The sequence below is a fragment of the Linderina pennispora genome (assembly GCF_002104995.1).
Source record: "Linderina pennispora strain ATCC 12442 chromosome Unknown DL89scaffold_6, whole genome shotgun sequence".
NCBI classification, from domain to species: domain Eukaryota; kingdom Fungi; phylum Kickxellomycota; class Kickxellomycetes; order Kickxellales; family Kickxellaceae; genus Linderina; species Linderina pennispora.
The window spans coordinates 1,091,399-1,113,477 of record NW_024468254.1 but is presented as its reverse complement, the minus strand read 5'-3'; the positions used below and the strand labels follow the sequence as shown (position 1 = coordinate 1,113,477).

Here is a 22,079-nt window from a genome sequence, read left to right as displayed (position 1 = left end):
AAAACTCCTGCTCGAAGCGGGACATGCTGTCCAGCACATCGCCCTGGCCCTGCGCGGGCTTGGGCTTTGGTGATTTTGACTTTGCCTTGGGCTTGGGTCCTGCCTGCACGGTATTGGCGGCCAATGGAGGCAGGTCGATTTTGAAACTGACTTGTTTCTTATTTGCCATGTTAGGCTATGTGTACAGGGAAAGAGGGTGGGTCTGGAAACAGGAAGATGGACAGCGCCAGAAAGGGATATTAAAAAAGTACAAAAACTTTGGACATGTAGGAAATAGGAGAGAAAAGGGAAACGAACATTTCTGGTTTTTGTCAATAGAGGAAAAAAGCTGAAAAGGAGTCCTGACTTGCACCAGCCCTTGAGGCATGTGCCTCTGGAACGAAAAAGGAGAAACCAGTGCAAATGAGCTGGGAAATAGCTGGACGCCGGAGTGCTGTGGAAAATAAATCCCTCCTGGGTCTGGATGCTTCGCACACAACAATGTGTGCGGGTGGGTGGCCATGACGTATGAGAAAGAGGGACGCCAGTGATCATGCAGCACGAATATGCACAGGCTGCAGCCAGGTTGTCCGCAGACTTGCGTTCTTTTCCTGTGGACGAAAACGAAGATGGGCGGTCGGACGGTGTGTCTGGGTATCTATTGTTCATGGTACCCCTCCCCCGGGATAAAAGTAGAGAGGGCGAGTGCGGGAAAACAGGCGACGTAGGTGGCATCTGGCGACTGACAGGCAAGGTAGGAGGCGGTCAAGATACGACGTCATAGGGGGGACATGCACAGCCAAAACCGAATGTGGAAAGTCCTCCAACAGCTTCGATGCATGAACAAGCCCCCCAGAAGTCATGTCTGCCAAAGTGAAATGAAGACGGAACTAATCCCAATAGTTTCAGAACGGAAAATCAGCGGCATTCAGACGCCTGCAGTGCACCGCGATGTCTGCCATTCTGGTACCAAGCTCCGTAAACTCGGGCCTGGCCGGCAGCTCCCGGAGCCTGGCAGCGACCTCTGCCATTTGGGGCCCCGAAACCGTGACCAAGCGCAGAGTTTTAATAGGTGCAGCCAGCACGCGGATGTGCTCTGCAGCGAGCTCCGTCGAGCGGATCATATCCAACATAAACGTCAGATTAGTGACGCGGGTTCGCAGGGCACCGCTTGCCAAGACACGCACCATCGCCTGCTCGTCATCTGTCTCACTGCTGAGGGCAAGAGTCAGGTGGCGCAAATTGGGCAGCAAATTAAGCATATGTAAGGCGTGTTGGAGACCAAGCATGACGTTCGGAAGTACCAGGTTCTGCAGGCTGGCGGGCGCGGAGCTGAGCGCAGCCACCAGGGCTGCATTGCCCATGACTGGGTTGTTGAGGTCGAGGCGCACAAATGCCGTGGATGCATTGGGCGCCATGCAGAATGCCCTTAGTAGCAGCTTCTCGACAACTCTCTGCGGATGCCTCGACGCCCTGCGCGAATCACCAAGCCTGATGTTGGCCATGGCTGGGAACGCGTGGCTGTCGAACACGCCGGCGCTCTCGAGCAATCTGAATGACGTGCTGTCGAGGAGAAAGCCTGCACGCTTGAGCACTGCCCTGTTTCCGCGAAACACAACATCGTTGGCAAATGGATATGCTGGCTTGCAGCCAATTTCACGCAGCGCTGGGAAGGGCACTCCGGCGGGCGCAGAACGCGGGCCAATTGGGACCACTACATCCTCAGTGTGGTTGGGCCGGTGGTGCCAATGCGAGACCACATAGTAGCAGTTGATGTGCAGGGTCTGCAGCCGTGGATAGACGACCGGAGATTCGTTGGCGTGCTGCACGACACGGGTCCATACTAGAGAGCGTGGATCGCGGAGGCTCAGGAACTCGAGCGTAGGTGCAATGCTGTAGAGATATGCAAAGAAATCGTCGGGTGGCGTGTTGTCTGCCAGTGTGTACGTGAGCTTGGTGATGGGCGGCAGGACGCACGGCTCGATCTTGAGCCAGTCGTTGTCTAGCGATATGCGCCGTGTGCGCCCACACATGGCAGCAACGATACGCGAGCTCTTCGTCGAGTCAAAGCTGGGGTAGTAGAACTGCTGGAACACCTTGGACTCCAAGTTCGGAAACAGCTCATCGAGGCGCTGGCTGTACTCTGCGGCTCGCCGAGCAAGGATGTCAACATACATATACTCGGTAACTTCAAAGTAGTCGCAGCTGAATATCAACTGTCTCGTGCCCACGAACCGGATACTGTTGAGCCACACCTGGTACAGCGGGTCGCCCTTTGTCTGCTCGTTTAGCAGGTAATAGAGCTCATAGTGTAGCTCCACCGACTGTACTAGGTTCTCAGCACCCATGGCGACAGCATCGCGGAGGTTCATGCGAAATTGCCCGCCCATCTTCCAGTCAAACCGAGCATCTCTCTTAGATACGACTGCGTTACGGAAGAACAGCGGCCGAATCGCCGATCTCCAGTACCGGTCCACCCACAGCATGCCCATCAGCGAACTCGTTGGCATACAGCGGCCACAGTCGTTGTACTCGTTCGCCTTGCGGCCGAGACCAGTCGCATAGCCAAAAATGCTCTCCAGGATGTGATCCGGCACAGCCCATGCCGATGAAGCTACAGCCATGGTGTAGACTATTAATATTAAATGAAGCACAAAGAGTGCGGAAGCAAAAAGCCAGTGCGAGGGTGGTCTGATCGCACCCACGTGTGGAGCCGGCCTGAGATCACTTATCTGGTGATCTTCAAAGTGATCAGCTCTGCTTGAGGAAACAGCGGTGTGGCGGTATCCAAATAATTTTACTGCACGGGTCGTGGCAGCTAGGTGCTGGGCTCTGCCGACCGGGTAGATCTGGATCATGACGGTGCTTGGGCCTAGCAACAAGCCAGCTCTAGCAGCACTTACATTAGAAAGCACACAGCTATGAACAAGACTATGTTGATGTCTGAATAGCTCTAAAGGAATGAACATAGTTGCTCTAAGATGTCAGGCGGGTAGATGTTTCAGATTACTGCTGGTGAAGTTTTGGCCCTTGCAGCGTTTTGGACCCTGATTTGACAGAAGTGGGGCCTGGATGCTGATGTGTCCTTCATAATAATAAGCTCCGCTTTGGTTGAGTGAGTCTGAGGCGTAGATGAGCAGAGTGGACGTATTGGTAAAGCTGTAGTGCAGGTTATCGCATCCATAGTGCGTGGTGTTTGGATTGGTAGACAGCTTGACAATATGTATTTCCAGGGAAAGCTCCGGCCATTTATACTGTAGCGGCACCATTGCCATGGCTGGCTGCGAATCACCCTGCCCACATGTAGGGACCATCGAGCTTGGCCATAAACAAAGCACAGACGACAATGTGTTCCTCATTGTCTGCTGGGTGCTGGGCAAACTCTCTGGGCTTGCGAAATGAATGATACCAGTCAGCCCGTTATCTAGCGTGATCAGTGCTGGAAAATGGGGCAAAGGGGCTTCATTACTCACCAAAACGAGCTCGCTCCCGGCCGTTCTATTCGAGGTTTAATCTCCGAAGAACGCCAGTTGACTCGCCCCGCCCACCCGCTCCAAGCCCAGGTGGTGGGGAGAGACAGCTGATAAAGAACAGGAGGACCTATCTCTGTTCCCCCAGCTCTCCCGCACCTAGCGCTAGTATTCTTATTATTTCCACTCTTTCTCTTCAGTTTCACGCATATTATTCTGCTCTATCATGAAATACGGCAATTACCTGAATCAGCAAAAGACGGCGTTCCCGGACGAGTGGCAGCCACACTTTATTGAATACGATGCACTGAAGGCGTTTCTGAAGACGCGCATGGTCGGCTGCAACGTGCACCTGTCGAGCTCGTTCCCGCGCACACACGTCTTCCAGTGGTCACCGGGCTCCGATTCCGAGCCTTCGTTCGACGCCATGCTGCACCAGCGCCTGGAGAAGGTCACCCAGCTGACACCCGCATTCGTCAAGATGCTGGATGCCGACATCGAGCGGATCAACTCGTTCTTTGTCAAGATCAAGGACGCAACCAAGGAGCGGATCAACCGGGTGCTGGATCCGATGCAGAAGACAACAGTTGCCGAGTGCGAAGATGCGCTGAAGGACCTGCTGCTGCTGGAGCGCTTTGTGTTCCTGAACTTCACTGCCATTGCCAAGGCACTGAAGAAGCACGACAAGTGGTCTGGCCTGCAGATCCGCGAGCCCTACCTGATGCGTACCTCGCAGCTGTCGTTTGTAGTTTCCACTTCTCTGCTGCGTCTGAAGCCCGAGCTGATGAACCAGCTGGCTACATTGCTGGTGGAGCAGGAGGGCGGCAGTTCGTCTGATGCCCTGGCAGCTGCAGTCGAGTCTCGGACACATCCTGGCACATTACCAGCGGTCCTCAATGGCGGGCACACCGACTCGACAACCTCTACCCGGGTCGAAACGCCGTCCGGACTGCCCAACACGTCGTTTGGCATCAACATCTCGCCCAAGCTCAGCCCACTGGTCGATCTGCTGCATGAGACGCAGACAGTCATGATCTCGCTGCGTGGCCCGCACGGCACCGACATCATTGGCGGAGTGCTGGGCTGCCTGTCCAAGCACAACTGCCAGATCATCGACTTTTCGCTCTCGCGGCTGCACCACGATGTGACGTTTGGCGTTCTTGTGCATCTGCACAACGGCGACGTCGACCTGTTCAGTGACCTGGCCGAGACTGCGCAAAAGTGGGACGGCACCCTGACGTTTGATGTGCAGAACGCGCGACTCAAGGCATCGGTGCTGAGTGGGCAGTCAGAGTACAAGCTGGACGAGGCTCCGTATGCGCAGCGTGTCAAGTACATTGCCACAGTGCTGAACGAGCGCGGGCTGGGACCCGAGTTCCTGAGCGCCTGGCTTAAATGGCTGCTGAAGAAGAAGATCAGCGTCGAGCAGATGCGCCGGCTGGACAAGCACTCGGAGCTGATGTGCGTCGAGTTCCGCCTCAGCGTGCCTGACACTCTGTCGCTGGAGGAGATGAAGGCCGAGCTGTTCACTCTGAGCACCGGATTCCAGACTGATGTGGCTCTGCAGCCCGACAATGTGTTCCGCAGACAGAAGCGCCTGGTCGTGTTTGACATGGACTCGACGCTGATCCAGCAGGAGGTCATTGACGAGATTGCGCGTGCCACCGGCATCGAAGAGGAGGTGTCGGCCATTACTGAGAGTGCGATGCGTGGAGAGATCGACTTCAAGGAGTCGCTGCGCCGTCGGGTTGCGCTGCTCAAGGACACGCCGATTGAGGCACTAGAGGAGGTCAAGCGGCAGCTGGTGTTTACAGAAGGCGCGCACTACCTGTGCCGTGCGCTGAAGAATGCCGGATTCAAGCTGGCGGTCATCTCTGGCGGGTTCATTCCGCTGGCAAAGTACGTCAGGAACGAGCTCGGATTAGACTACGCCTTTGCCAACCAGCTGGAGGTCAGCACTGATGGGAAGCGGCTGACGGGTCGGACCGTGGGACCGATTGTCGATGCGGTCCGGAAGTCAGAACTCCTTGAGGTTATTGCCCAGGCCGAAGGCATTGCCATCGACCAGGTTGTTGCTGTTGGCGACGGTGCCAATGACCTGCTCATGCTCGGCAAGGCTAGCCTGGGGGTTGCGTTCAATGCGAAGCCCAAGGTGCAGCAGGAAGCACGTGCCCGGATCAACCAAAAGAGCCTGGCGAACGTACTGTATCTGATGGGCTACTCGCAGAGTGAGGCTGCCGAACTCCAGCTGGTCGGATAATGAAGGCGATAGGTGGGGCTTCAATTTTCTTTCGATAATACTCTAATATACACACTCGAAATATCGACGGACACAAGGCTCTGTAGAGTATTCTACAGTGGCGTGCCAGACACATAAAGCGCAGTTAAGAACACCAAGAAACCAAGGGACATGCAGAAGCACTGCAGACATTCACACACACCGAAGTCTTCTTCATGTGGATATGATTTCTGGCATGTAAGCCCACCAAGGTTACACCTAGTGTGTTCCGATATGTAGAAACAGCATCTTGGCTGATTTCCTAACCCTAAATTTAATCTTATTTGCAACAGCGGCGCATATAGCCGTTTTGACCATCTCTGGACGACTCCAACGCCACCCAGGGGTGCTTGAGCAGCTCATTTGCAACAATGGAACACTGTTTTTCTTAGTTCAGGCAGGCTGAACAAATGCCAGCACTCCCTCTTGTTGACCTGAACCGCCCACCGTCTTTACTGCGCTCTTTCCTGTCCTTTTTCCTCTCTATCCACGCAAACTCATTTTTCACCGACCACTACTCAGGCAAAGATGACAGAGGATAGCCAACACCAGCCATCTCAACCAGATAGTCCACAGCAAACACTTCAACCGAGTAGTCCGCAGCAAACACTTCGGCAGAGCAATACACAATCATTTCCTCTGGACAGCTTTGTTACTCCGACATGTAAACGGACATTGGCATCCTATACTTATGAAGGTATTTCGGCAACAACATTGGATCAGTCGCCGTATTTTCAAAGGAGATACCAGAACAAAGGTACGTGTGCATATATACACATAGCAGCAGGTACAAGGCAACAACCACATGAAGTCTAACCTAATAACTGTAACTCAACCGTTATAGATGCAGAGTCGAAAAAGGCGAGGCTCACCGGCGTGTTGGAGAACAGTCCATTTGTTCAGAAGACAACAAACGCGACTGTCTTCTCCAACATGTCCATGGTCCAGTCGGATCACACGGCTGAGAGGGACGCCGAGAGTATGGCGTTCGCCAAAGGTCGTGTGGTCGAGAATGAGGATAGCGTTTTCGAATTCTGCCGCCCACGCTCGGTGGCACTGCGTAGTGTTGCGAGCGACATCACTGCACATGTTTCAGCAGAGCTGGAGAACCGCCTTAGCGCTAGACCGGCCGGTGGTGCAGGGGGTGAGCCTATTCCTGCTGCCAGCTTGCCGAATTTGCAGCAGCACCAGCCGAGAAATGCGACAAAGGACCCCCTGGAGGAAGTCAGCAACTGGCTTAGACTGCTGAAAAAAGGGAAGGTCGCTGAGACTAAAACGTATTTCCCGATTCAGCAACTCTTACTGTTTTCCATGCGCGAGATCGACGGTCAAGTCGAAGACTGTCAGAAGGACCGCGATCTTGGCCGCCTGCTGCAAGACTATTGCCGAATCCTTCCCTTCAAGAACGTCGACACCGGTCCACAAGGCAAGGACGACCAGCGGCGTGTTGACATTGGCCTGTACGCACAGGGTGTCAGCGACGACTTCTCCTTCGACAGCGTTGAGGTCCAGCAGGACATTGACTACAGCAGCACATTTGCTGTGATTGAAGTCAAGCCTGACAGTTTGGCTGCATCGGTCCGGCAGGCGCTTGCTCAATTGCTGCTTTACAGCAGAAACATGTATGCGATGCAGCCAAATCGCCGCTTCATCTGGGGCATCACAATGTGCGGAAATGAGGTGCGCACATGTCTGTTTTCCAACGATATTGTCTTTTCGTCCAGTGCCATCGACATAACAACAGCAGCTGGTCGTCGGCAGTTCGTCGAACTTCTCGTCAACTTTTCACTGTGCGAGGTTGATCAGCTGGGCTACGACCCAACGATCCGCTGGCACCCTGAGCACAATTGCTGGGCCATCGAAGGTCCCGACACTGCGGGCAAGTCGTCGGGCACCACAACAGTGAAAACGTACTACTCTGACAAGCAGCTCCTGTCCAGTGCGGACGAGCTCTTCGGTCGGCACAGGCGATGCTTTTTGGTGACAGACGAGAAACCCACTGGCAACGGCATTGCACCCAAGTTCATTCTGAAGGACGCGTGGCCGGAGGTTGAGGAGGATCCTGCCCAGGACAAGCGGAGCGAAATCAGGTTCATGCGCCATATCGCTACAGAGTTGGCGCAGTCGGATGTCGAGGACTTAGTATATCCCAAGCTCCATGCTGGCGACCGAGTCCACATCGATGCCAACGGCGAGGTCTTCGAGGACAACGTGAAAAACATACTGGGCTCGCTGTTTTCGCTGCGCAAACCAGATGGAGGCTCAATTCCGTTCCGCGTACACACACGTGTCATAATGGGCAACATTGGAAAACCACTGAAGCACGTAGAGTCAGTGCATGAGCTCATAGTGGTTCTCGGTGACGCGATGCGCTGTCACTCGGAGATCCTGAAGCGGTGCAGCATCCTCCATCGTTGCATCACTGACAGCAACATCCTTGTAGTGCGTGAGGAAGGAAAGCCAGTGCGCGGGCTACTCATCGACTTTGACAGTGCCCTGGAGGTTGGACAGGTCCGAGCACCAGTACGCAGCGAGCAGACAGGTGCGCTCCCATATGCAAGCATCAACCGCTTGCTTGCGTCAGACGTTGAGCAGACAGAGTTGGACGACTGGGAGTCGCTGGTCTACCTAATCTGCTGGTACGCAACGATTGGGATTTGCAGGGATAAGAAAGATAGGCGACATCCCGCGAGTATGAGGGGCTTGGCAATCAGCAAGTGGCGAAACGGAACTCCTAAGGAAATCGGTGAAGCCAAGAAGGATAATTTGGAAACACTTAATGGCTTCCATTCAAGAATCATCAGGCACTTTCATCCCAACAGGGATATTGACATTTTGCAAAACCTGGTGGAAGATCTATATATGGATTTGTTCCAAAAACTGGACCTGCGTAAGGATGGCACGTGCGATGGGAGTCGTTACAGAGGTACACAGCCCATGCGGATCAGAGGAGAGGATACAACACCTAATCCATTCAAGGAACGCCTGGAGAAGAAGAGAGAGATCACCACAGCACTGCTTGCTACGATGACCGAAGCCTGGAAGAGCTCACGGAACATTTGCATTGCATAGTCTCAAGGCAACAAGTAAATATTTTCAATCGCTTCATTTGTCACTATAAAACACACTACATCTACACTACGGCTGCAATTTAATAAGCAAGCGGCAATATAGCACTGTGGACCCAAAGTAAAAGGTGACCGTCATATTTATATGCCTCAAAGGGTCTTCGAAAGATCATCGCGTTTAGACAGCATGGGCATATCGCTAGTCTACAGGAAACACCAGCCAAATTCCTACTTTGCAGCAAATGAGCCATTGATGGGTCAAAAATAGATGGGTCAAAAATAGATGGGTTATTGGTATACTCTAGAAGTGAAGAAAGGGAACATTGTAGTGACACAAGTATGTGCCCTCCTTCACATGCACATATGAATTTTGCCCATGCATGCTCAGCACAAGCCCTAAGCGCTCCCTTGTCTCGCCCGACTGTCTTGATCCTGTTATGAAGTAGTTGGCTCAGAACCCATTGCATTTCTGCGAGCCGGCTCCTCATTCGAATCTGCAGAGCCGTCGCTGAATGCAAGCATACTGATGCAGCCAGCGCCACACTCCCAATCTCTGAAGCAGTGCTTAAAATGCGGGAGCCGATTAAATCGGATCTGCTCAAGCGCCTTTTCGTAAACAGTCTCTGCAGAAAAACCCCAGGCAGTAAACACGCTGCAGCCAATGGTGATTGCTCGCTCCAGCTCTTAAACCACTCCAGAGCTGCTGCCTACAGCTTTTGTTTCTCTTAGCTTTGCATTAAGACATACACATTCTCCTGCATTTGAACCCATTCGCATTGTAATTTATCAGTCGACCATGACTACCTGCAACAATATTGCCGAGCTTTCCTGGACTCTGTCAGCTCCTGCCGCCAGCAAGCCAGCCGCTACGGGTATCAAGCGCAAATTCTCTAGCTCCATTTCATCGCCAGTTAGCAAGTTCTCGCCACCAAAGAAGGCACGCTCCTCTAGCAACACAGTCTGCATTGGCACCAAGCGGTCGCGCTCGAACTCTGAATCAGATGACGACGACTACTCGGCACAACCACCAGCAAAGAAGACACAAAAGGGTGAGAGCGCAAGAGGTAAGCGCATAGTGGACCTTGCTACTATGGTACGCTTATGACATGCACATTTGCTAACTGTGCAGATTCTGGTATAGCATCCATTTACCCTAATGGCCGCTGGGTCCGGGCACTAGACCAGTCCTCAAATAGCTGGAGCGACAAAATAATGGCCATGATGAGGGGCAACACGCCGAACATGAACACCCAGCTGAGCCAAGGTATGGAGTGGTGGAATAACAAAGACGAGGTGTTGACCGAAGCCGACCACTGGGCCAAGGAACGACTGATCCGTGATGCCAACGGCGTATTTGACAGTGTAAAGTCGAGAAATACCGTGACAAGCAAGCTGGCAGACCTGGTGTCGACTCAGGTCGCATTGGAGCTGGAGCGCCGGCTCAGCCTAGTCACTGGCAGTGCAGCAAGCAGCGTCGATGATATCCAGGATACTCTCAGAGAACTTGCTTGCGATATCACCACCTGCCAGCAGCAGCAGCAACATACGCTGTTCGACATTGCAGCATACGACAAGGCGAAAGACGAGAAGCGCGGGTCAACAGACAGCGCTCTTGCAGCGTTTGAGGAGTGGGTTCGCCCACCACTGGCTACATCTACAGACAGCCTCGACGATGACGACATACACACGGCGAAGAAGATACATGAATCAGCCATGTCATTCATTCTGTTTGTCGTTCAACACATCGACACCCTCATTCGTGCGTTGGATACGGGCCCTTTCAGCAGATACCTCGAGAGTTATTATCAGCTGCTGCCATGCACCCGTCCTAGACCCCAGTCCAGCGGCAATACCGACGCTTCGGAGTTTGAGGCAGGCATCAAGTTTCAGCACGCACTTACAGATATCGAGCTACTGACTGACTTTCACAGCAAAAATATGGTGGCCCTTATTGAAGCTCGATCCGGCAAGACCCGGCGCACAGTTGACAAGGCTTACGCGCAGCTGATGCAGAGGACACGCAGCATCTACAGGAATCAACCCAACAGACGCTTCGCTTGGGGTCTGACCGTGTGCGACAATGAGGTGCGAGTGTGCCTGTTTTCCAACGACGCGGCTTTTTCATCGAGCGCTCTCGACATGACAACAGCAGCCGGTCGTCGGCAGTTTGTCGAGCTGTTGGCTAACTTTGCACTGTGCGAGAAAGACCAACTCGGGTATGACAGAGGTATCCTCTGGAACCCTGAGCACAAATGCTGGACCATTGAGTGTCCTGATGCAGCAGGCAAGTCGTCGAGCCCTGCAACAACAAAAACGTACTACTTCGACAAGGTGCTACTGGCAGCGGACGGCATGTTTGGACGGCGTACGAGGTGCTATTTGGCGACAGACGAGAAACCCACTGGTGGCGGCATCATACCCAAGTTTGTTCTGAAAGACGCGTGGCCGGAGGCAGAGGAGGATCCTGTCCACGACAAGCGAGACGAGGTGCAGATTATGCACCGGATCACCACAGAGCTGGCGCAGTCAGATGTCGAGGACTTGGTCTATCCTAGGCTCGATGCTGGCGGCAGAGTCCATATCGATTCCAATGGCGAGGTCTTCGAGGACAACATGAAGCGCATACTGGGTCCATTGTTTTCATTGCGTATGCCAGCTGGAGCTGCAATTCCGTTCCGCGCGCACAAGCGGTTGGCCATGTCGCCGATCGGCGAGTCGCTCAGCACGGTCGAGTCAGTACATGAGTTCATTGCTGTTCTGGGCGATGCCATGCGCTGCCACTCGGAGCTGCTGAATCGGTGCAACATCCTCCACCGGGACATTTCAAGCAACAATATTCTTGTCGTGCGTGAGGAGGGCAAACCGGCGCGCGGACTGCTCATCGACTTTGATTGCGCACTCGATCTGAGTGGTTCGCAAGGGCCGAACCTGGAGACACGAGGAACGATCCCATTTATGAGCATCAACAACCTTGCCAAATCAGATGTGGAGCGAACTGCTCTGGACGATTGGGAGTCGCTGATATACCTGATCTGCTGGTGCGCTACAAAAGGCTTTGCTCCAGATAGCAGGCGGTCATCTGAGGAACTGAGGGAACTACCAATCAATCGCTGGCGTACTGGATCTGCGGATGATGCTGTTGATTCGAAAATGGCTCAACTAAGCTCCCCTGGTGGTTTAAATGGGAGAATCATGGTGAACTTTCACCTCGATAGAGATATTGATATCGCAAAAGATCTTGTGGAAGATCTCTACATGGATCTGTTCCAAAATCCGAACCTGCGTAAGGGTGACACGTGCGACGGTAGCCGCTACAAAGGCACGTGGTTTCATATAAATAGAAGAACGCGCGTAAGGTTTAATCCATTCAAGGAGCGGTTGGAGAAGAAGAGCGATATCACCACAGCACTGCTGAAGACGATGACCGAGGCCTGGAAGAGTTCAAGGAGTAAACTATAATCAATTTCAACTTAATACACTATCTTCGATATCTAAATCTACATTAGTACTATGTATTGAGATCGGGTAAAGTCAAGCGACCGGATGTTGATATACTTCGAACCTGTAATCCTAGTGATCAGTCAAGCGCACTCTGAAAGCTACAAGGCTAACAATGACAGGGGTTTATATATATAGTCAGAATGAGACCAATTTGGGCTTGAATATCAACATCTGGTATCACATACCAGTAGCAGAGCACCTAATTAGGAGCATGAATGTAGTGTTGCATGCCCAAGCCAGCGAATATTGGTGCAAGGATTCATGCCGATGTTCTAGGACCCAGCCAGGTGCATAATAGCAGGTGCAGTGACTCAGATGCGGATGATAAGGGTACAACCTCATATCCCCGACGCACACAATGGCATTCTGCCCTTTAGCACATCGCTTCTATCAAACAGATGCTGCAGTATTTTACCTGGAGAGAATCAAGAGGCCAGTGCTCAAGAGCCCTGGCTTTTCTTCTCTTTTTCATATATTATCGTGCTAATAGCATTTGAAATCCTTAGTCAAACCTCTATTCTCATTCCAAAACAGAGCCCCTATAATTTCAACATTTGCATTTTGCCTGGTCAGTGATACACTCAAATGTGTCAAAGGCTAGATCGGCGACTTGACTTCTGGTAGGATCCTCGTAACCAGGATCTACATTCCGATATAGCAGCTGGCCCTGCTCATTGTGGAGCACATCCATAGCTATATGTGCGTTCCTGAGAGCAAGGCCGAAAAGCAGCAGTCTGCCGACTATCGTCACATTTTGCCCTTCAAGAATGTTGACACCGGTCCACAAGGCAGGGACGACCAGCGGCGTGTTGATATTGGCCTGTACGCACAGGGTGTCAGCGACAACCGCTCCTTCGACAGCATTGAACTTCAGCGGGACATTGACTACAGCAGCACATTTGCTGTAGTGAAGGTCAAGCCTGACAGTTCGGCTACGTCGATTCGACAGGTGTTTTCTGTGGGGCTTTACGATGTGCAGCAATGAAGTTTGGATGTATCTGTTTCTAAAAGGGGCAACCAATATAGAAATATCCAAAATCAAAAAGAAAGCTAGGGAATGGAAAAGGAGAACCCCACTATGCCTAGTTGCTTAGTTTTTGCAAGGCATGCAGGCTGATGGTGATATCAAACCTTAAATACTCTCTGATATCAACCTGTTGCCCAGGAAGATTTGGCGGTCAAGCTATGAGTATAAGAGGCATGGTTGCGTGGTAGCAAAAAGCACATGCCGAGGTTGAAAAAACAAAACGGCACCATACAGATTCTTTCAGTATCTCCAGCCCGTGTTGGGTAGTACATTTCAGATATTATTGAAGATTTCTAAAGCTCTTTACAGAATTGGCCGAGCGAATTAACAGATAGGTTTCAGGATCCCGAGTTCTGCATGGATGCCGAGTAAAATGACACTTGATGCAAAGAGTTCACAGCCATTGAAGATTGAAGGTGTGAAGGCAACGCCGTCGACTCATTCAGAGTGCGAGTAGAGAAGAATTGCAGGATCACTGGAACTCTTGGGTTGATTCCTGTGTGGACATATGACAAACACAAGAGTAGGCTACTTAAAATCAGATGATAATATGTCGTATATCCACTTTTAGACATGTGTTGGTATGGCTACCTGTGAACAAACCATCACCTTAAGCATGAGTGGTGTTCCAGTTGGACATAGCCTGTACATTGATTTCAGTAGCTAGCCTCGTACATGTTGATTGCTGATGATGAAAAAACCATGTAGCATAAAGTATATTTTACTACTTCAGATTTGACAAATAAAAGCGTACTCGATTCCAGTATTCAAGAAAGATACTCGAGTAGCTTCTCGACAACCTGCGTCATAGGCGGGCGGGTATTCGGATTCTGTGCCCACATCTGCTGGACAAGGTCGAGTAGTTCACGCGGATAAGACTGCAGTTTTGCCAATGATGGGCGGTATCCGTGGTCGCGCACATTGATGTAGAGTTCGTGCTCGGTCATGTCATGGTAGGGGTAGGGTGCGGCGCCCCACTGCAGGATCTCCCAGAAGATCAGGCCGCACGCATAGACGTCGACCTTCTCTGTGTACGAGGGCTTGAGGGCCCAGAACTCGGGCGCCTGCCAGTTGGGCGTGCCGCAGGCAGTGTGCACCATGGTGTTCATGCGCGGGCGGATGCGGGCCAAGCCAAAGTCGTTGATTTTGGCGCGGTTGTCGGCGGAAATCAGCACATTCATCGACTTCAAATCCCTATGTATGATGCTAGGCCGTCTTGTGTGCAGATACGAGACGCCCAAGGCGATATCATGCATCAGCATCATCAATTGGGCGAACGGCGGCTTGGGTACGCGCTTCATAAAGTCGAACAAATCCCCTTTATCGCACAGCTCGGTGACTATACACAGGCGCTTCTTGTACGCCGAGACGCCAATGAATTTGACAATATTCTCGTGACGCAACTGCTTGACCACATTAATCTCATGCCTAATCTCGTCGAACTCGGCGGTGGAGAAATTGGCGATGCGGATTTCGCCTATGGCCACGGGCATGTTCTGGTAGGTGCCGCGGAAGCAGTCCTTGAAGCCGCCGGAGCCGATTTTCTCCAGGAACTCGAGCTGCGAGAAGGGGATTTCGTCGGTTTCAACGGAGCTGGCCGAGGCCTCGGCGTTGGTCAGCAGCTGGGCCTCGCGGGTGCTTAGCTGCTCGAGGTTTGGCAGCGAGGGGCAGGGGACAGGCAGTGTGTCGGTGCTCCAGTCGAGGAGCGACCGGATGAGCTGCGACTTGCTGCCCTCGGTGGGAAGGCCGCGCTCCAGGCACATGACGATGATATCAGCCTTTATGCGCTTGTTGAGCGTCAGCCAGGTCTCCTGCACCAGGGCCTCGTCAACATGTCGGGTAATGGAGTAGAACATTAGGAAAATACAGTAGAGTGGAGAATAAAAGGTTGCAAAGTCAAAAAAAAATAGGGTCACAGGAGCAAGCTGGCTTTTGTCTTGTTTTTCCACTTGCGGGCTTTTTTACACTATAATGATTGTCGTGCATTTTGTCCTTCCGCTGATTCTGCTGTCAGCAGCAATCTACGTGGTTCTGTATTTCCAGCCAGGCCTCGTGCAGCGCAATTTCGTTCCTGCGGCCAAGCTGGACAAGAAGCAAAAGCACGTTTTGTTTGTTACAGCGCACCCGGATGACGAATGCATGTTCTTCGCACCGACGATTTCAGCTCTCCAGCAGCAAAACACGATGGTCAGTATCTTGTGCCTGTCGACAGGCGACAGCGCCGGACTGGGCGCGGTACGCAAGACGGAGCTGGTGCGCTCAGCGGTCAGCATGGGACTGGCAGCCGAAAATGTTATCATCGTCGATGACCCGTCCTTGCCAGACAGCCCACACAAGGCATGGAATGCGGCACTGGTGGCGCGTACAGTGGAGGCTGTGTGCGCAGCGGGCGATGTGGATGCGATATTCACTTTTGACGGGAAGGGTGTGAGTGGGCATGCGAATCACATTGCGGCGTATGTGGGCGTCAAGCACATGGCGATGACGGCGCAGCGGTTCAAGTTCCATCCGGTGAACGTGTATGCATTGGAGAGCGTTGGGGTGGTGAGAAAGTATGCGTCGGTGTTGGATATGCTGTTTAGTTTGGGCACGTTCTGGGCGGCAAGAGATAGTCTGGTGTTTGTGGCCGATCTGAAGGCGTACGCCAGGGGCGTGGATGCGATGCGCATGCACGAGAGCCAGTATGTGTGGTTCCGTAAGCTGTACGTGACGTTCTCGCGGTACATGTTCATCAATACGTACAACAAGATCAACTGAGACTTTTCCATCCATAAAGGTCATATTGCAGAAACACGTTTTAAAAGTATAGATTTCGTTTTGCGGCATATTCGCTGTTTGAGTGATAGTCAACGTCTTGTCCTTTTTTTCACAAAATGTTTGCTGCTTTGAGAGCGCGTGCAGTCGTGTGTCTTGCCGGACGACTATCCCGCCAGGTCCACACATCCTTAGCAAGCCTGGACACACCGTCCTCGCCTCCCATGCCGCCTCCCCAGAAGAAGAAGAAGCAAAAGACGCCAGTGGTACTGGACCCGTTGGAGATAGAGGAAAAGCACGTGCGCGGATGGGGCAACGGCGGGCAGAAGCTCAACAAAACCAGCTCCTGCGTGCAGCTCCTTCACCGGCCCACCAACACCACGGTTATCTGTCAGGACACACGCTATTTGCAGCAGAACCGCAAGATCGCGTACAAGCGACTGCACGACAAGCTCGATCTTTTAATCAACGGCGAAATGAGCAAGATCGCCAGAAAGGTCGACAAGCTCAAGCAGCGCAAGCACAAGCAGCGTCAGCGCGCACGCAAAAAGTACGCCCAGGCAGAGGAGACCACAGGGGATCAGATCTAGCCGATTAGCGGGGAAAATAAAACCCATGTGACCAGGTGCGCGAATATTTCTTTGTCCCGTCACTCCAGCCAAGTCTGCTCTACCACCGTGTCATACAAGCAAGTCTTTAAGGATTTCCAAGCAGTCACAGCAAGTGCATGTTTTTTTTTTAAGAAAACAATGGTTTCACCGAGCCTATGTAGTATGCATTGCTCACATGCCAATGTGCCTGCCGCAAGAGGGAAGCATGGTGGACGGAGGGATCTTCGCGGAGGGTTTTTCAGTACGAACCGACGGCTAGATAGGAGAATTTCATCCTTGTATTCGTCCGCCGCATACACAGCGTACGAAAGGACAATAATTTTTTGCCCAGGGAGGGGCGGGCAATTTTTATCCCACGTCAACGAGATGAAGACACGCCCTGGTTAACTCTACATGGCTGGTATAAAAAGGAAGAGAAGGGGACATTGGAAAAACCTCCTAATACCCATCCCAGTTGTATTCTAAACCATGCTCTCTCGTACCACCCGCACACTGAAACCCGCGCTGCGCCGCTTCCACTCCTCCCAGGCCACAAATGGCGAGTTCACCGTGACGTCCTCGCACGGCTTCCTCCCTCGGCACGACCCGCTGGCGGTTCTGCCCAGCTACTTTGACAAGCTCTCTGAACTCCTCCATGAGATGCCTCTCTACAAAGGCGACGGTACATACGGACTCCTGCACAGCGGGCGGTTCGGCTCGCGCATCGAGACGGAGCTGCCGCTGTACGATGTGAATTTCATCTTTGACCGGCGGATCCTCTCGGCGCTGTTCCGCGACTACACGTTCCTCGCATCGGCGTATCTTTTGGAGCCCTGCGACATTCAGTTCCGGCTGGCGCGCAATCACGGGCTGGCAAGACGCATTTTGCCCATGAACATTGCCAGGCCACTGGAGGTCATTGCACAGAGAATCGGCGCCAGGCCGTTTCTGGAGCATTCGATGTCGTATACGTTCTATAACTACAGGCGCAAGGATCCGGAGCAAGCTCTGGTGGCAGAGAATCTGGAGCCGATCCGCATGTTCTCGGGCAGCAGTAGCGAGCACAGCTACATTATTGCGCATGTCCTGGCCGGGCAGCATACCGGGCAGATTGTCCAGGCGGCGCAAGACATCCTCAAGGCAGTGGAAACCGACAACCGCGCGCTGTTTGACCAGGCACTCGCGCAGTACACCGGGGCCATGCAGAAAGTAAATAATGTGATGGCCGAGACATTGAAGAGCTCGGGCGAGTACATGTCGTTCCGCACATACCTTAGCGGCTGCAAGGACTCGGCCATGTTCAACCACGGCGTGCAATTCGAGAATGCCCACGACACATCCCAGCGCGCGTACTTTGGCGTTGCACAGAGCTCCAATCCAGTGGCGTCTCTAAGCACGCATCTCTTCCAGCTCGCCCACCTCTCCCCCAATAGCTCCCTGCCGTGCTCTGACGGCATCGACAGGCATAGGCCGGCCAGCTACCAGGCATTTTTGTCTCATGTCGACCAGGAGTCGCAGAGACTTAATGTGCAGAGGTACGCCTTGGGCAGTGCCAAATCGTCGGCCAGCTATATGGGGGCCCTGGATCAGGTGCTGGCGTACAGGTATAGGCAGTGGGCGAATCTGCGCGAGGCCGGCGATGTGCAGGGGGCGGCGGCCTTCAGGGACGGGTTCAAGAGGCAGACTAACCATGTCAGGGAATTGGCTGGTCTGATCTTGCGCTCGCTGGCTAACACTGATGTCGAGTTGTTGGAGCCGCAGCAGAGGGCTAATACCGAGCATATTGCGCATCGCGCCGATGTCGTGCGTCGGTCGCTCAACCGCGTGCTGGCTGAGCCTGAGGCTGCAGCCGAGCAGCTGCCCGTCAGCATGATCGCGTACTAAAAGTGAAAAGCTACGTGAGGGCTGACATTTGGATGGAGTTCTTTGGTGGAGGAATTAAATAAATGTACTCTAAGTCTTAGTCTGCACGCACATAGAATAGCAGGTATGCAGCAGGCGTAGCCACGTCCTGCTCGCGGATGGGCGATACACGCGTGTCGTCGTAGTAGCTCCAGTTCTGCCTCAGCCCATTGAACACGCTGGCTGTGTAGTGCCCGCCCGACAATGTGCCGAAATGGTTAGCCACCGCATACAGATTGTATTCAGCCTTGCCTGCGGTACCTGGCGCCGTATAATTGCCGACCTGCAGGTGGCGGGTGGGGAAGCTGACGCGAGTCTCGAGCTTCTCGCGAAAATGCCCAATGGTCGAGAACCGCTTCAGATGCACGATCAGCACCAGCGGCAGTCTAGCAATTAGCAGCCGCTTGGTCGCACGGCGCTTAGCCTTGCATTGCGGGCATTTCCACCGGTCGTCGCCATCCAGCACTTCGGTCTCCGAGTAGGCATCCAGACACTTGTAAATATCAGTTGAGGGGGTGCCGCCCGGAATCGGCACCGACAGCTCCGTGAACGTCGCATACGTGGTGGATGTGTGGCGGCATGTCAGACACGTGAGCCGCGACTGCGCCTGGCCCTGGAAAATGCTGGTGACAATCGACCAGTTGCGGCGGATATGCCTCTCCCACATAAACTGCGCCTGGCGCGCATCCACCAGCTGCTCGAACACTTGCTCGTCCTCTGCCGACAGCTCCCTGTCGGGCGGCGGCCGCGGGCTGATAGTATTGAGAGCCTCGTGTAGCGCGTCCAGCAGGAACACAGCAAACTCCTGTGCGTCCTCCTGGTCGTTGCCACGGAACTGCTCCGACTGCCGGCCCACAGCATTGCGGAAGGCTACTGGCGACAGAGACGCATACTGCCCGCTCCACATGGTGTCCACTAGGCGCGCAAACTCCACCGCCACGTCGCTGCCGCCAGCAGTGCGACGCCAGTGGCCCTGGCGGAAGTACCGCACGAAGGGAGTGGTGCCGGCCAGGCACTGGATGATGCTGTTCATGAAGCACGTGTTGCCAAAGTTCTTCAGACCCGTGGATCCGAACCCACCCGCGTCCTCCTCTGTCTTCTGGCTGCTGGTGGCTACCACCGCCTGCGACCGGATCAGTCCGCCTGCGTGCATGCGTCCGTTGAGCGACGGGTCGGATCCGGCTGCTGTTGGGTTTGCATACAGTGTCGATGGCCGGGGGACTGCTGGTAATGGCGCGGCTGGCGGTGTGTGTCGCCGCTTGACCACCGCTGCTGTTGTCTGTGGAGATGGCTCTGTCTTTGTAGGAGATGGCTCAACTTTCGGAGGAGACAGCTCGGGCTTCTGAGGTGATGGCTCCTCCTTTTGTGTATAGCCCTCTGCCTCAGCCTTCTGCTGGTACGCTGCCGGCTTGGGTGGAATCGACGGCGGCTGAGACACTTGGATCTGCGCTTGCTGCTTGATCGCCTGCCTCTCACCGCCGCTGCCTGGGGACCCCGTGAACCCATAGACCGGATTGTCAAACACCGTCTTCCGCCGCTGTACGCGCGCCGCCGCCCCCGGGATCTCCGGCAACGGCTTGGGCGCAGCGATCTGATCCGCCGATTCAAGTCCCTGTGTATTGTATCCCTGCGTATACACTGCCGGCCACTGTGGCCGGTAGTTTGCATTTTGCTGGAAAAAGTCAAACACCGAGCCCACCGCTGGCTGCATAGGCATCGGCTGGTACCGGTACAGGTCCACTGACTGCTGCTGTTGCTGAGGCTCTGCCGTGTATTTCTGGGGCCCAGGCGTGTATTTCTGAGCTTGTGTATTCGTTAATGCCCCCGTCGGTGCATGGTACGACAGCATCGACGCGATATTCGGCGCCTTCTTGGCCGCTGTGTTCGACCAGAGGCACTTGTCCCTCCCCACCTCTGCCTCCCACGCGTCCATGCCACCAATCAATAGCAGCGGCGAGTGCTTCAATGTCTTGTCCACCTCGTAGTGATAGATGGCTGCCACCAGTTCCCGCAGCCCCTTTGTGTTCGAGTTGCGCGAGTTCTGGTCCATATACACTACTATGTCGAACTCGTTGCGCCGCCGGAACCACTCCTGCTGCTCCTCAGATACCAAGACCAGCGATTTTTCGATATCCCGAGACGTACATCCTGCATGTAGTCCCAGTGGATCCACATTCACTACTGTGCGGTGGTCGATGTGACCCCACGCGAACTCTTGGTGCATCCGCACGTCCAGGATCAGAACCGACGGCCGCCCGCCCGTCGACACCCGCGATTTCTGTATCAGGTCCCAGAGCTCGGTGGGCGTGCACGTGACCATGTTCTTGCCAACCCACTCCGCCGCTGCCCCGCCGCTGCCCTGCACTGCTGCCATGCCGGTCTGCGGTCCGCTCATATCCACCATGCGCGCCTGCGCGTCAATCTCCCGGAACCTGCTATTATGCTCATTGTACAAGACATCCTCAATAGTGCTTGCCGAGTTATACGACACTGGCTGCACTGGCGGCGTTGTCCACGGCTCGCCCGGGTGCTCCGGGAACTTGTTGGCGAATGCATCCTCCATCTCATCTACCTGCTCAGCCGTCATCGAGCGCTCCGGATACGGTCTCTGCTTGAGCACTGCCGCCAGCTCCTCGAGCTCATTGAGCACCGACCGGCCCAATTCACCGCGCAGCCTGACGTACACCGAGTCGCGCCTGTCAAACTCCTTCTGCTTGGGCACAATCTCTGTGATAATCGTCGAGCTTTTCATATACTTCACATATGCGTTCTCCAGCTCCCCGTTCCGTTTATCCGCCTTGGCTTCCTCCATGCAATGCTGTGCCGTCTTCAGCCACGCCTTCACCGACGCCGAGATGCTGCGGTCGATTTGCGCCCGCTTGTTCAAATCCGTCACCAGCGAGCGCTTCCGCCCCGTACTGGTGCGCAGTGCCAGACCGTCGTCGGCTGGGGGAGGCCTGGTCAATGGCAGGCTGTGCGGGCTTAATGGCGAAATGCTCAGCCCGCCTGCTTGCAGGTTGGGCCGGAGCTGGTCCGACCGGTGCAGGTCGCCCACCGGCCGGTGTGGTGGCGTCTGCGCCAGCTCCGGAAACGTCACTGCCTGGTCTTCCAGCACCGGTGCCAGTGCTGGTCGCGACGGCGATTGCTGTGTGACTGCTGCCGGCGAAATGCGTACCGGCCGGTCTGCCTTTTGCGGTATTGCTCCGCTGCCTTGCTGCTTCAACGCCAGGCTCTCAAACCTGCGGATGAGGTCATTGGTGCGTCCTCCGTGTGCTCCCGACATTTGTCCTAATTGTACATTTAGAAAAGAGAAATAAATATAGCACTACCTGTGCAAAAAAGCGAGGACGCTATTGCAGTTGCACGTCATCGAAAAACAGCGGAATGTCACACCCACCTGAGAGGCACGTTGCTCACTGTGTGGCCTTGGCATTAGTGCTGATTAGATTACTAGTGATTGCGATCACGCACATGCACTTTGGCCACACAATCCTGTCACATCTCCATCAT

At 53.9% G+C, this 22,079-nt stretch overlaps 9 protein-coding genes across 9 annotated transcripts; 6 read left to right on the top strand and 3 right to left on the bottom strand.

The window, feature by feature from the left end:
- Positions 1-681: 681 nt before the first annotated feature.
- On the bottom strand, positions 682-2,631 carry DL89DRAFT_267565 (uncharacterized protein). The gene has a single exon (XM_040887550.1). The coding sequence runs from the start codon at positions 2,601-2,603 to the stop codon at positions 885-887; it is 1,719 nt and encodes a 572-aa protein (XP_040743983.1). The 5' UTR covers positions 2,604-2,631; the 3' UTR covers positions 682-884.
- Positions 2,632-3,289: 658 nt separating this feature from the next.
- DL89DRAFT_267563 (phosphoserine phosphatase serb) lies at positions 3,290-5,774 on the top strand. The gene has a single exon (XM_040887549.1). The coding sequence runs from the start codon at positions 3,676-3,678 to the stop codon at positions 5,707-5,709; it is 2,034 nt and encodes a 677-aa protein (XP_040743982.1). The 5' UTR covers positions 3,290-3,675; the 3' UTR covers positions 5,710-5,774.
- Positions 5,775-6,660: 886 nt separating this feature from the next.
- Positions 6,661-8,799, top strand: DL89DRAFT_257593 (uncharacterized protein; the record flags this gene model as incomplete). Its single annotated transcript, XM_040885542.1, has 1 exon — positions 6,661-8,799. One exon carries the CDS (start codon positions 6,661-6,663, stop codon positions 8,797-8,799), a length of 2,139 nt encoding a protein of 712 aa, XP_040743981.1.
- A 734-nt stretch (positions 8,800-9,533) lies between these two features.
- DL89DRAFT_267561 (uncharacterized protein) lies at positions 9,534-12,270 on the top strand. The gene is made up of 2 exons (XM_040887548.1): positions 9,534-9,859; positions 9,937-12,270. Exons 1-2 carry the CDS (start codon positions 9,592-9,594, stop codon positions 12,252-12,254), a joined length of 2,586 nt encoding a protein of 861 aa, XP_040743980.1. The 5' UTR covers positions 9,534-9,591; the 3' UTR covers positions 12,255-12,270.
- Positions 12,271-14,032: 1,762 nt separating this feature from the next.
- On the bottom strand, positions 14,033-15,240 carry DL89DRAFT_267560 (kinase-like protein). Its single transcript, XM_040887547.1, has one exon. The coding sequence runs from the start codon at positions 15,177-15,179 to the stop codon at positions 14,091-14,093; it is 1,089 nt and encodes a 362-aa protein (XP_040743979.1). The 5' UTR covers positions 15,180-15,240; the 3' UTR covers positions 14,033-14,090.
- Positions 15,241-15,294: 54 nt separating this feature from the next.
- DL89DRAFT_274917 (N-acetylglucosaminyl-phosphatidylinositol de-N-acetylase-like protein) lies at positions 15,295-16,080 on the top strand (the record flags this gene model as incomplete). The annotated part of the gene is made up of 1 exon (XM_040889241.1): positions 15,295-16,080. The coding sequence occupies one exon, from the start codon at positions 15,295-15,297 to the stop codon at positions 16,078-16,080; it is 786 nt and encodes a 261-aa protein (XP_040743978.1).
- A 221-nt stretch (positions 16,081-16,301) lies between these two features.
- Positions 16,302-16,667, top strand: DL89DRAFT_292984 (uncharacterized protein; the record flags this gene model as incomplete). The annotated part of the gene is made up of 1 exon (XM_040890357.1): positions 16,302-16,667. One exon carries the CDS (start codon positions 16,302-16,304, stop codon positions 16,665-16,667), a length of 366 nt encoding a protein of 121 aa, XP_040743977.1.
- Positions 16,668-17,141: 474 nt separating this feature from the next.
- Positions 17,142-18,582, top strand: DL89DRAFT_267558 (uncharacterized protein). Its single transcript, XM_040887546.1, has one exon. It carries the CDS (start codon positions 17,157-17,159, stop codon positions 18,549-18,551), a length of 1,395 nt encoding a protein of 464 aa, XP_040743976.1. The 5' UTR covers positions 17,142-17,156; the 3' UTR covers positions 18,552-18,582.
- On the bottom strand, positions 18,567-21,893 carry DL89DRAFT_267557 (cysteine proteinase). The gene has a single exon (XM_040887545.1). It carries the CDS (start codon positions 21,850-21,852, stop codon positions 18,628-18,630), a length of 3,225 nt encoding a protein of 1,074 aa, XP_040743975.1. The 5' UTR covers positions 21,853-21,893; the 3' UTR covers positions 18,567-18,627.
- Positions 21,894-22,079: the final 186 nt, after the last annotated feature.